General features: G+C 33.6%; 1 protein-coding gene across 7 annotated transcripts in view; it reads right to left on the reverse strand.

Moving 5' to 3' along the window:
• The window catches only part of LOC119079912 (WD repeat-containing protein 47), a 30462-nt gene that overhangs the window by 5102 nt on the left and 12506 nt on the right, over positions 1-12854 (reverse strand). For 2 of the 7 annotated variants that reach the window (XM_037188038.1, XM_037188030.1), the window contains exons 2-3: positions 12058-12541; positions 10951-11824 (exon numbers count right to left, since the gene is read on the reverse strand). The exons of 2 other annotated variants lie outside the window; for them this stretch is intronic. In XM_037188038.1, coding sequence (XP_037043933.1) covers positions 10951-11824; positions 12058-12407 — 1224 coding nt within the window. In that variant the 5' untranslated portion in view covers positions 12408-12541. Of the gene's footprint in view, positions 1-1305; positions 2699-10950; positions 11825-12057; positions 12748-12854 lie in introns of those variants that run through there. 3 more of the 7 variants (XM_037188023.1, XM_037188014.1, XM_037188047.1) reach the window with 3 other exon arrangements.

Consider the following 12854-nt stretch of genomic DNA (forward strand, 5'->3'; position numbering starts at 1 on the left):
TCTTTTTCTTTTCAATTGAAGACGTTACTATCGATAACAATATACCGATTCTTTGACCTAATAACAATACGAATTACATAATCAAATGCGATGGTGTAATGGAGTTCATTCACCACATTTTTACCGAATGTGTTTTACATAAAAGTTTTTATTTCTAATCTAAATCTTTGATTAAATCCCAACCAAAAATGTGTGGACAAATGAATGAAATTTTTGTATTTAAAAGTAATTTATGTTTCATGTTTCCACACAGAAACGATATAATCTATGAATTGGGTCAGAAAACTGTCGGTGAATTTCATTTAACTTGTTTACCAACTATAATATGATGCTAACAAAAACAAAACGAAATGAGAGAATAAAAAAAAAAATCTCCGGAAAAAAATTACGTATACCAAACTGCAGAGAATGACGAATAAAATGCAAATCGACAAAATTTATTCATTTTAAAGCATACGTAAATTTCGTTCAAGTGATTATCTATTGGAGAAAACATTTGATAATTTGCATAATTTGTAATTAAAGCAATAATTGTTGTGAGTAAATAGTTGGGTGATGGAGGACGCCGATTGATGAATATTCATTTGATAATATTAATGGAATTGCTTGGCTTTGTTTTGGTGTTTTGAGCAATCCGGAAGTTGGTTCGTACAAGTACAATAACTCTAAAGAAATTTCTTCCACTCATACAGATATGCAAGAAAATCGGAAGACCTTTTACACTTAAGATTGATTGATCTTAAAAGACAAGGAATTTAATGAGCCTGTTCTGACTTTAGATTGACTGAATTAATTGCTGGTCTAGATTTAATATCGTTGACACATTCAAATTGGTATCTTTCAGAATCATCTGTTTTAGACAGTAACGACAGAAATAAGAGATGATCTGCACTTAATTTTTTTTTCTTATATATCTAAATGTTTGCTAAAACGAATGAAGTACAAGATTTGATATGAAGCACATAGCGTTAGGGCGATAGACGATACTTCAAACAACAGAAGTAACAGATTTGATGATCGATATACGTATACGTCTGCATTTTTCAAAAGATTGAATGTTGAGCTGAAATAATGATCTCTCTAATTCGAAAAATCCGTTATTGTTTTATATAATCGTAGAACGACCTAAAAATGTGTCGGTTTTTTACAAACCGAAAACACAAAGTTCTCAGAAACGTGGAGCAGTGAGCCTCAAGATATTCGCTGCAGTTGACACAATAAGATTGAGTCCAACAGCGCATTGTGTTGAAAACAGATAAATATCAGCCGAAAAGGAAAAAAAAATTATCTTTTAGTCGGTCGAACCTCAATTTCCTTAACTGATACTTGTCCCGATTCGCAATCATCAACAAATTATCATCTCTTCCGTTGAAAATCGGCGTTACAGGATTTTTTATTCCAAAGTTATGTTGACTGTGGCCATTCTTTGTACTTTTCCCATTCATGCCATTCATCATATCCGGTCCATGTGCCGCTCCATTAATCAATTTTCGATTATTTTGATAATAATTGTATTCACTCGAATCATACATCGAGTTTTTGTAATTGTTTTTCATATTTTTGTGATCGACCATATACATTTTGCTATCGGCCATACGTGTATCACGGTCATGGTACATTGGCGGCCACGGTCGCATCGGTTCATTGCCGCTGGAGAATCGTTTGAAATTGCCATTGTTTGTCGGTTGGAAGTAGCCGGTTTTTTTACTTTTATATTTTGGCACATCGGAACCACTAACCATTGTTAATTTTCTTCGTTAATGAATGGTTCTCGTAGGTGGTGTGGTAATAATTACAATTTTTTTTTTCTTGTTTTGTTTTAGATTTTTACAATGGTTCCACTTAACAATGTGGAAATTGCATAATTTATGTAAATTTTAATGAAGAAAATGAAATTGTTTTTTTCTTCTTCGTTATTCTTCTATTGCTGAGTAAATTTACACGTGTGAATTTACTTTTACTTAATGTCGATCAATGCAAAACAAGCTGTTGTTTGTATACTACACTTTAAACATTTTTTTATTTGGTTTTTTAATGAAAAACAATTAAAAAATTGTACGAAATGAAACAAAGGTAACACAATATCGAGAAAAAATTCAATTTTTAAGAAAGTCTTTTCACTGTAGCTTTTTTCTCAATTTTTTTTTTTAGCAAATTTTAGATGCCATCACCTAACATCATTGTAACACATAATTTTTATGAACAAAAAATTATTTTAAGTGAAAACAATTTCACATTTTTGGTTTCTAGCAATTCACAACAACTGAATCTGTTATTAATATAACCGTATTTTCAAATTCCGAGTTCTAATTTTCATTTATTATTTTTGTTGTTCGGTTCGTTAAAAAAAAAAGTCGAAATGGAATACAACTGCGTACGGCATGAGTACATGCTTGGCCACAATATAAAAAAAATCAGACAAAAACAATTTCAGCGTTGATTTTCAATAAACGTTTTCCGTGCACAAGATGTTCTATTTATTGAACCACAAATGGCCACTAATCACACCAATAGATTCGGTTCAATGCAAAAGCGATATGCAACGATGACCATTCAACGAAACCAGTGTGTTTTTATGGCGACCGTATTCTTAATCTCAATAAAAAAATATTGTTTGGTCAATATGCACGGTTTATGCGATCAAATAAAAAAATAGCATTAAAAACTATACACGTCCGACATCTGAGACAACGTTCACTGAACTGAACCGACGATGGTATGTTTAGATACACCATTCTTATGGTCGAGAGAGTCAAAAGAAATTGGATATTTTATGCATATACGGCATAGAGGTGATAGTGGAAGAGCTACCGTGGTATGGCATGTATAATATGTTGATGAAGAAATATTCATTTATATATTGTTGAGATTAACACTTTACCTCATTGTTGATAAATAATGTGCTTCGGAGATGTGGAAATGCGAGTATAAATTAGAGCGAAAATGAAAAGTAAAATTGCTGGTTGTACGGTATAGCGAAAGAAACAGATAAAATAAGTGAAAATAATCAAAGATTTGTAATGACTTCTTATTGCTAACTTTGTTGCCTCACACATGCAATTAACCGATGTGTTGTAAGGTTTGTTAGTCCACCCAAGGCGAATTCAGTGTTTGATCACTAATTCCGAATCGCTCAACAGTGCTCGCTTCTCGCAATTAAATCAAGTAAAATCTGTGATATAGTGGAAGTGGAAGTGAGTACTTCTTTGTGTTGGAGGTTGGAAACTAATTTGATGTTGAGTTGAGAAAGGACCGTCTATTATTGAATGTAAATTTAGAATTTTCTGAATGTTCCACTGAATGTACTACTAAGTTATTATTCAATTGATCGTGCTACTTTGAATCTTCAACACTCCTCCGCAAACGTACACGATCGATGCTGCATACTCCTCCTTGAACTTAGAAGGATTAATCCTAATCCAGCTCTTTCGTCCCTTTTCATTCGCCATAATCAATACAATACCTTGCTATGTTGCCATGCTCGACTACGCTGCTATGCCAGACTACGTTTCTATGCCGGACTATGCTGCTGTGCAGGACTACGCTACAATGCCATGTCTTTCTATGCCGCTACGTCCTGCTATGCCACAATGTCTTGCTATGCCACAATGTCTTGCTATGCCTTGTATGCCTTCAATGCCTTGTCAACAATAGCTATTTAATAAACGCTACTGGGTCCCATAACCTGTTGGAGGTTGGAAACTAATTTGATGTTGAGTTGAGAAAGGACCGTTTATTATTGAATGTAAATTTAGATTTTTCTGAATGTTCCACTGAATGTACTACTAAGTTATTATTCAATTGATCGTGCTACTTTGATTGTTCAACACTTTGCTTGCACATTTTTGATATCTTTCGACTGAAATAAATGTCTAATTGGCTTAGACTGGTAGAAACAGATTATCGTTTGCATTGCAAGCTGGAGTTCTAAAAGTAACTGTAATGTAAAGGACACGTTACTGGCTTTACTAGAACTTACAATTTGAAGAGATTTTTTTACCTACATTTGACTACCTTCACTGAAACGATTTAATTAGGAAGCAACTGAATTCAAACAACAAAATCAGATGTAGTTGTTACGACTATGAAATTATCCCAAAAAATTCTGTGGTGAGACAAAAAAAACTACTTTAAATTTCGGCCATTTAATACAGTTGACTAATTTTAACTTATACAACTATCAGATATTCAGTAATACTCGAAACAGGTCTGGCGATTGCTTCAGCTCAGAAAACTTCATGTATTCAGTAATGCTCGAAACAGATTGGTTTTGATCTGGCGATAGCTCGAGGTCTAAAAACGTTATTTAAGTCAGGTCAAGTTGAACCTGAACCAGACGTTTATCATTTAAGCCTTGGGTTCTGATCCAGTTCAGGCTGAACTGACAGGTTGGCTATATAAATTTCAGATTAACTTGAACCTAAGTTGAGCCCGAAACCCGATCCAATTTAGCAGCCTGAAGAGATAGCGGATTCAGGCACAATCAGATTCAACCTGAATCCTTGAATTCGGTATCCAGAACTTAATTAAGACGACTTGAACGACCATTCAGTTGATTGGAAATTGGAGGTGTAATGTAAATCAAGAATCGTCTTTGTGAAGCAAATTACAAAAATAATTCTCATCATTACATTGTCTGACGTAGTTATTGAAGAAAAAAATACGAAAACGAAAGGTATAATTAAAATTAATTTAACGCGTGACTTGAGATTTTAAAACTCAACAAATTCATTTCTCGTATGCACGACACCTACCATACCATACAGTATAATATGAAATTGATTCAATTAATATTTCAAACTCGCAATCGTAACACGCAAATTGATTTTGTAAATCCAATCCGACAATGTTCCAAACCATAAATAAATGTCATCCAATCATAAAAGAAAATTATGTTTGAACTTTACAGAAAAACACGAAAAATGAACATCCATCAAGGAGGTTCCGTTTAATGGAATTTCAATTTTCGATGAGTGGATAAGGCACGTTTTTTTATTATGTGAATTCATGACGATATTCTCGTTGGCAAACAATTTGCACACACAAAATAAACTTTATATTCTACAGTTGCATCACGGCACGAATGATAAAATTAAATCGCATTTTGAATGACGTTCAAAAGTGAAACTTTTGAAAAGTGAAATTTTCTTTATCTCAATTCAATGTTTGTCTATCTACACACAAAAATTTTCTCTTCATTTATTTCCAACCAACCAATTGGTAATGTGACATTGATTAGATAAAAATATTTCAAGTAATTCGAATCCAAGTGCAATTATTATTCTTCAAATTTATAATTGAAAGAAAATGCACCGAACTGTAGCGTAGTATAAAAGAGAGAGAAAAATAACAATTTTACAAATAGATGAGAACTGGAAAAAGAAATGTAAACCATCAACTAATTAAGATCAATCAATTTAATATACCATCAATCCAAATCAAAATTATTTTCATATTATAAATAATTAAACAATCGAATTATATGTTCTGTGAATAATAGATATGCTCGTACCATACACGGGGTATTCGTACAATACATCAAATTAAAGTAAAGCTATAACTATAAAACCACATGTTCATCGGACAAGTCCATATTGATCTGGTGTTAGCAATACGAAAATGAAGTGGAATACAAATGCGGAAATTTCATAACTGTAGATAACTACGTTTGAATTAGACCAACCATAACAAAAGGTAAAAAATTTAATGATTTTTTTTCTGAGATTATATTTGCCAAGAAATGATTCATAGGTTGTTTTAGTCACTAATTCAGATCAAATACGTTATATACAGACAGATATAGAGTGTGTTAAGCATAGGACATCCTAACTATTATACAACAATGGATGCTCGATAAATCAAACAAAGGAAATAGTTTTGCGTAACTTTGTTTGAACAGAAAAAAAGCACTTATCATGCCTCGACTGTTCTGAAAGACATTGTGGTTGGTTATGAGCCAATGGTTAGCCTGGCAAATTTTGTAGTGCTTGTGTGGTCATGCCCTATCTCGACATAAAACTTTTACTTTAAGAGAATATCGTTTGTTAAAAGGACCTTTTAAAGTCAATTAAGCAAGAAAACATAAACTGAACCGTGGCTTTCAGATGTGACCATTGACATCGCAAAGAAAGTTTTCATTTTTAATAGCATCACACAGTTCCGACTTAATTTAATTTAAAAAGCTTGAAATAAAATTGATCTTAGGAAACGTAATGCTACATGTACACTCAGTGTATCGACGTAAATGATTAAAAAGTTACAAAACAAAACAACTGAACTTTACTTTCTTTTTGGTTAATTATTTCATGTCTGCAATGCTTTGCTGTTTATTTTCTTCTTTCGCACATGAAATATACATCGAATGTAATGAAAACAACAGACAAAAAAGTGATCCAAAAACACAAGCGGTGTAATATGGAAATAAATTAATGAATTGGTGGTTTTACAGGTGATTAATTAGGAGACTCACATTTCATTTTCAATTCAATTTATTTAGCAGAAATGTAAATCGAGTTTATTTTACATCAATTGATATTGTGGTATTAATGTTCAACACGATAGAATAATTGAAATCAGTGAATTAGAAAAAAAAACATGACTATTAGCTTCCATAAATCCGTCTTCCCAGACAAGTCTATTTATTATTTCAGTGAGGTTGTATATACCGCACTGTTTGTTATGAGAAAGAGTTTTGAGGAACAGTTTTCTTGTAGTTTATTGTACTTTTATTGTACCAATACTTATTCAATATTTATGACAAAAATCAATTACTGTATAGTAGGGGTGGTCGATTTTCTGTGATCGGAAATGGACAATCCAGAAAAGATTGTACTCATCCAAAGTTACTAAAAAGCGACTCAATTATTTTTTCATGATCATCTTCAGGTGGCGAAAAATTAAACTTTGAAAATTTTTGAGTAGCCGATTTTTTACAGTTCTTAGACCATATTTTACCATTCAACATATAAAACATAGCTAACGCCGACCCGTACGAAACACCTATTCGTATCAAAAGCCTTTAATGTGAAACTCTTCATTTCTCTTACTTCATTTTCTTCTCTGCTGAAAAACTATTCTCCCTTTAAAATCACTTACATTATCCACTCTTTGCCTTGTTATCATATACAACTAAATTGCCGGAGGCAATATAGACAGCCCCGTACGAAGACAAATTTCATAAATTCCTATTTAAACAGCTATATACCGCTATATTTACCTAAATTTTCCTATAAATTACCATTTCACAGATGAATATGCTATTATATAGCTCTATATGCCTGTATATAGCTCAATATAGCTGTATATAGGTATATATAGATGTCCATATATGGAATGCCTGAAGCACCCCACACACATAACAAATTATTTCCATGTTAACAGAAACTCTCTAAGTACCATTTTTCCCAAGATATATCACTTTTAATAAAATCCAATATGGCCGCCGGCAGCCATTTTGTTAGGAGACCGGAAATAGTACCGACGCTTTACATTCGTTAATACCTTTCAAACAAACAAAAATTCATGAAATTCGGTCAAAATTTACTCGAGATATTGTCAAAATACACCACGTTCACTGTACTTCCGAGTAGCCAGATAAGAGCTCACTCCAAGAGACCTAGCTCACGCTCCGGAGAACATAATTTCAAAAAAAAATTTCCCCTGATTGGTACGGTCAATACCTATCTAATAAAGCTAAAACAGACGAAATATGTTCAAATGTGGCCGACCTACAAGCAAAAACTGCTTGCCGCCCTGTGCCTGTTCCACACCAAGGGGTCTAACTCATGAGTCGGTCATCCGATTTCCATAAACTTTTTTTTTGTCGATCGGTATTGTAAATACCTTTTATTTGACGTATCACTTACAAGTTTAACGTTTAAATGTCCGGAGATATCTTCGAAAAACCGTAAAGCACTTATTGGGCCACAGCTCGGGAGGGGTCGATCCAAAATCACTCATCTTCGAACTTAGCCTGTCTTTTGACATTACCAATCGGGAAACAAAAGAATTTTCAAAATCGGACGCGTTTTACTCAAGTTATCGTGCAGACAGACAGACGGACGGACAGACGGACAGACAGACGGACTTTTTTTTCGCGGATTTGGCATCTCTAGACAACCACAATAGGTTTCCCCTTACTCAGGGAGTCCAATTCGACGTGTTACAAACGTATGCGTAAACCTATAAGACCCCAGTACTTCGTACGGGTCTAAAAAGGAAGAAAAAAGTTGAAAAAGTGTATCATCAAGTTTCGCCAAGGTTCGATTTTCCAGAATTTTCAATATGAAAAGTCGGACATTTTAGGCCAAATTATTTGGAAACTTTTCTTGGTAACTCATTTGAAAGGTACTTTTATTGAACGCTTTAAAAAGCCTTCTATTTTAGTCTTACGTTTTAGGAGATTTTTAGGAGCTTTCGTGATAAATTCATGATTGTAGAAATGCTGATAAGAAGTCTCTATTACTTGTAACATCCTTTGATTTCCTACGTGCAAAGTATTGTTCGTTCTAGCATGTAGCAAAATTAAACTCACGTTGTATCATTCTCTTAGACTAGGTATTGAGGGGTGTCCAATTTTATCGGAAATGGATCTATCAAGAAAAATCTTAGTCTCACCCAAAGTTACCAAAAAGCTCTCAATTTTGGACACAGGACACAGGAAAAAATAGAGAAAGTTGGATAGTCCGGTTTTGAGATGGAGAGCCAACGTTAATGCTGTTTGTCTCATCATTCAAAAATTAAAACTTTGATAAACTGTGACTAAAAGTATGTGATTGGGGTAGCTAATTTAAAAGGTAATTCCAAATGGAATTCACGACAGGAAAGCTTTCCACAATCTTTAACAATTTGATCGAATCACTGTACTGACCGATGTTTAGAACTAAATAAAACGGACTGTTAATTTAAAAATGAGTGAGACTCTTTCAAATTGTTTTTCTAAGAAAATTATGTCACAAAAATCATGTGGATTGGTAGTATCTGAATCCAGTATGAACCAACACTAACATTTTACTGAATTTCCGAAAACAATTTAAAAAGTGAAAAGCGGCGCAGACCGAATTTGTATGTTATTTTACTCATCCATTGATGATTGGATTGATCTTAATCCTGATTTATAGAAGGGTATTGAGATTTTCGAAGTCTCATTTTAGAAGTTTTAGGAGATTCAGGAAGATTTTTGAAATTTTAGGAGTTTCAGAAGATTTTAAGATGTGTGGGAGGTACAAAGCCTAACAACATGGCATATTTTCCAATAAGGAAAATCACAGAATTCCGATCATAGAATATCGACCACCCCTACTGTATATAAAAGGTTACAATGCACCATCAGATATATCCATTCGCAATGTATCGAATCAAACAAGGTTCTATTTCCAATTAAGGGTAAAGTCATCCCACTCATATTCTATGAATCCTTCGAGTTTTCTTCCGAAAAAACTTTTTAATTAAAACTCGTCTAAAAGTCGTTAACAACAAGAGTCTGATGCTAAAATCTTTATTTGTCGTCCATAGTTTTATAGTAATCCATAAAGTTAATCTTCAAATTAATGTTGAATTCGTAAACACATTCCCAACCTAATACAACATTTACTCCACATTTTAAGCATCTCCATTTACATTCATAATAAAAGAATTCATAAAATATTTTCGATATAAATAAAAATATTTTCGTCAAGATGTAAGAATTCAAATGAAATGGAATAACACGTTTTGACGCATAAATTACCACAGATCAGTCGTATGGATCGATTATTTAATCAAACAAGTGGAGTTATGAATAAAAAGAAAAATATTATTTGCGATATAGTACTAAATCCACCCACCATACTTGGTTTACCGAAATAAAATATTTAAAAAAAAATCGTTGAAAACATTGTACATTCGAGACGTTTTTTTGTTGTTGATTTATTGTTTGGATTTCGTTGGTTAGCTTCGATTTCAAAGCTGATAATCGATTTCTAATTAATTTGCAAACAGTTTTTGTCTCAGATATTTGACATAAAAATGTAGAGCGTGTGTATTCTAGGAAATTAAGACTCTTGCGGTCAATAACCTTTTATTCGTCGAAAACAAATGAAACTGCAAACATTTTACTTAGAACTGTGGAAAGGATGGTACAGCTAGTTGCGGTCTCTATTGCAAATATCATATACGAATGTGAAATTGATATGACTAAACAATCTCATCACCATCCCACAAATAAACTTTGTTTACTTCGTTTGTACTCCGTGACTTTGAAACTGAAAATTTCTTAAGTCAACATTTCCATTTATGAGTAAACGAATCATAATAATATAACGTCTTTTCAACATTCTCGATTTTTTTTTGTCTTTAATACATTTTGAGTTTACTTTTAAATGACGACGTCGAGAATATTTTCAATATACCATGTTGAGGTTGACCTCTACGAACAATGTGTTTATATAACTGGAATGAAGTAAAACTTGGTGTTCGATAAATTCAATATGCATATACGGTAAAGACATTGAGCTTAATTGAACAATATGATATACGCACAGAATTATATCTTGGATGCCTACAGTCACAGCTTACACGATGTATACGCTGATACACATGTAATTTTAATTCTAGTTAAACGATTGTTAATTCTGCTAAGAGTTATTTGAAATAATCAATCAAACTGAACCGCGATCGTAAATAATGGTTAACAGTTGAATTATGTCGATCTATCAAATTTTATTATGAATCAAATGAATTAAGAGATTTGTTGAAATGTTAACGATGCGAAAATGTATTGATGAACACAGTCAATGGAAGTCTATTACGACACGCCTTCACAAATTGGGTACACATTTTTCTAACTTGTTAAGATAGAACGAAGTTGATTAGTCAGACAATAAGATTAAAAGGTGAAGAGAAGATAACAACAAACAATATTTATTCTTCAACGATTAATTCAGATCGATAATAGTTCTACGAAATTCATACCTTTCTCCAGTCTCCGTGTGATCCATCCAGTTCGACCGAAGCGTATGATGCACGTCGATTATTGTTATTACGTCTCGGATCCAAAGAATCGATAGAAATTCGTCGAGACACTAAATAACTTCCCAGTGATCCGCTCGAATCTCGTCGATCCCGTCCGCTGTAACTTGATGTATTATCTCCGTCACCGTCAGTAACATCTGTTCCATTACCATGAGTATCGTTTCCATTATTCTCAAGTATGGTAACGTGTTTCGTTAGGTTCGCTGCCGTTAATTTGTGTGCAACGTTGTCTTTATTAAAAAGTCGATTCGATTCGTCCTCTTTTGAAGAATTCTTTCTCAGTATCGAATTGGGTTCGTGTCGTGGTATGTTCGTTCCAGAGGTGCTTTCCTGAGATTTACTAACATAATCTCTGGGGAATGGACTTGTGGTTCGAGCCGTTGAGAACGAATCTTTTCGTATACCCTGCGAGCCGAAACTGTCACGACGAATCAGATTTGTCGTACCCGAACTGTCTGCTCGTAGGAAAATGCTGCTCCCGTTACTCGGATTTCTCATCTCACCTCGACTTAATGTGGTGCCAAAACTACTTCGTCGATCTAATGAAGCGTTGCTGTATTTACGATCTAATGAAGCATTACTGTATTTACGATCGATTGACACTGAACTGTCGCGACGATTTAAATTTGATGCCGCACTGTTTCGTCGGGGTATTGTATGGGCTGTATATTGTTCTGGTTTATTTGTTGGTGTTCCAGCACTGTTTCTTAAGTCAATTTGTGATTGAGATGGTGTGGTAGATCTTAGCATGGAGGGAAAAGCTGATGGATGTTCTAAACCTTTGAACATTGAAGTGGTCCAAGAATTCCGTTTCCTTTTGAAGATTTAAATTAATTGTGAGTTTTTGCTAGGAAAATGAATTGTTCAAAACAAGGACATAGTTGTCTCAGGTTCAATCTTTTTTCAATGAGGACTAAGATCAAGAAAGACTAGCATCACCTTGTCGATTAAAAGATTATAAAAGAAAGATTGGAAATGAATACTGTGGGCGAATTTCCAGTCCAAGGATTACGTTTGTGAAACAGAGAACGTTTCCATTATAATTACCTTGCATTTGCTGCTTGAACATTACGACTATCAGCAAAGGACTTTCTTCGCTCTACAGCACTACCATTACTCCCCAAACTACGGTCGACAGACTCTCGTTTGTTTCTGTATTGAACTCCATTTACATAATCAGCTGATGGCGTCGATTCTTTACGATATCCGTTATATAGTGATGCTGTTGATCCACGTTTTGATGCTGATGTGGCAAAAGGACTGGTTCCCCTGCCACCATGAACATTACAATTATCACGATCAGACACATCAACGAACGACACTTCGTGTTTACTGTTAAACGATGGCGAAAACAGTGACTCGATCTGTTTTAGTTGATGATGTGATTTTTTCTCCATTTTAGTTTGTTTTTCGTTTTTAGTCTTTTCGGGTAATGTGTAAAATTGACAATTTTATCGAAAAAATTATTACAACATATCAAGGTGAATCAGGTGATATTTTTTTTGCAGATATATATGGCACTGTGTCGACTCTGTAATTTTATTTATCGTTGTAGGTGGGTTTTGGCTTTTTTTTCAAATTGAATATTCACATCTATAATACACCAAGACACTTTATCACTCATCAACACACTAATTAAACAAAATACTTTTGCTTATGATTGGTTTGGAGCTTGATTGCTTTTTAAACACATGGTCGATTTGAATATTGGTTTTTTATTTTAATGTAAAGTGTGGGCTTTAAAAATTATTGTAAAACGTAATAGAAACTTGGATGAGGTTTTTTTCTCTGTCCAAGCCATTTTGTTTGCAAATTTATAATATTTCGAGTATGAAATGTGTAAT

The sequence above is a fragment of the Bradysia coprophila genome, chromosome III (genome assembly GCF_014529535.1).
Source record: "Bradysia coprophila strain Holo2 chromosome III, BU_Bcop_v1, whole genome shotgun sequence".
NCBI classification, from domain to species: domain Eukaryota; kingdom Metazoa; phylum Arthropoda; class Insecta; order Diptera; family Sciaridae; genus Bradysia; species Bradysia coprophila.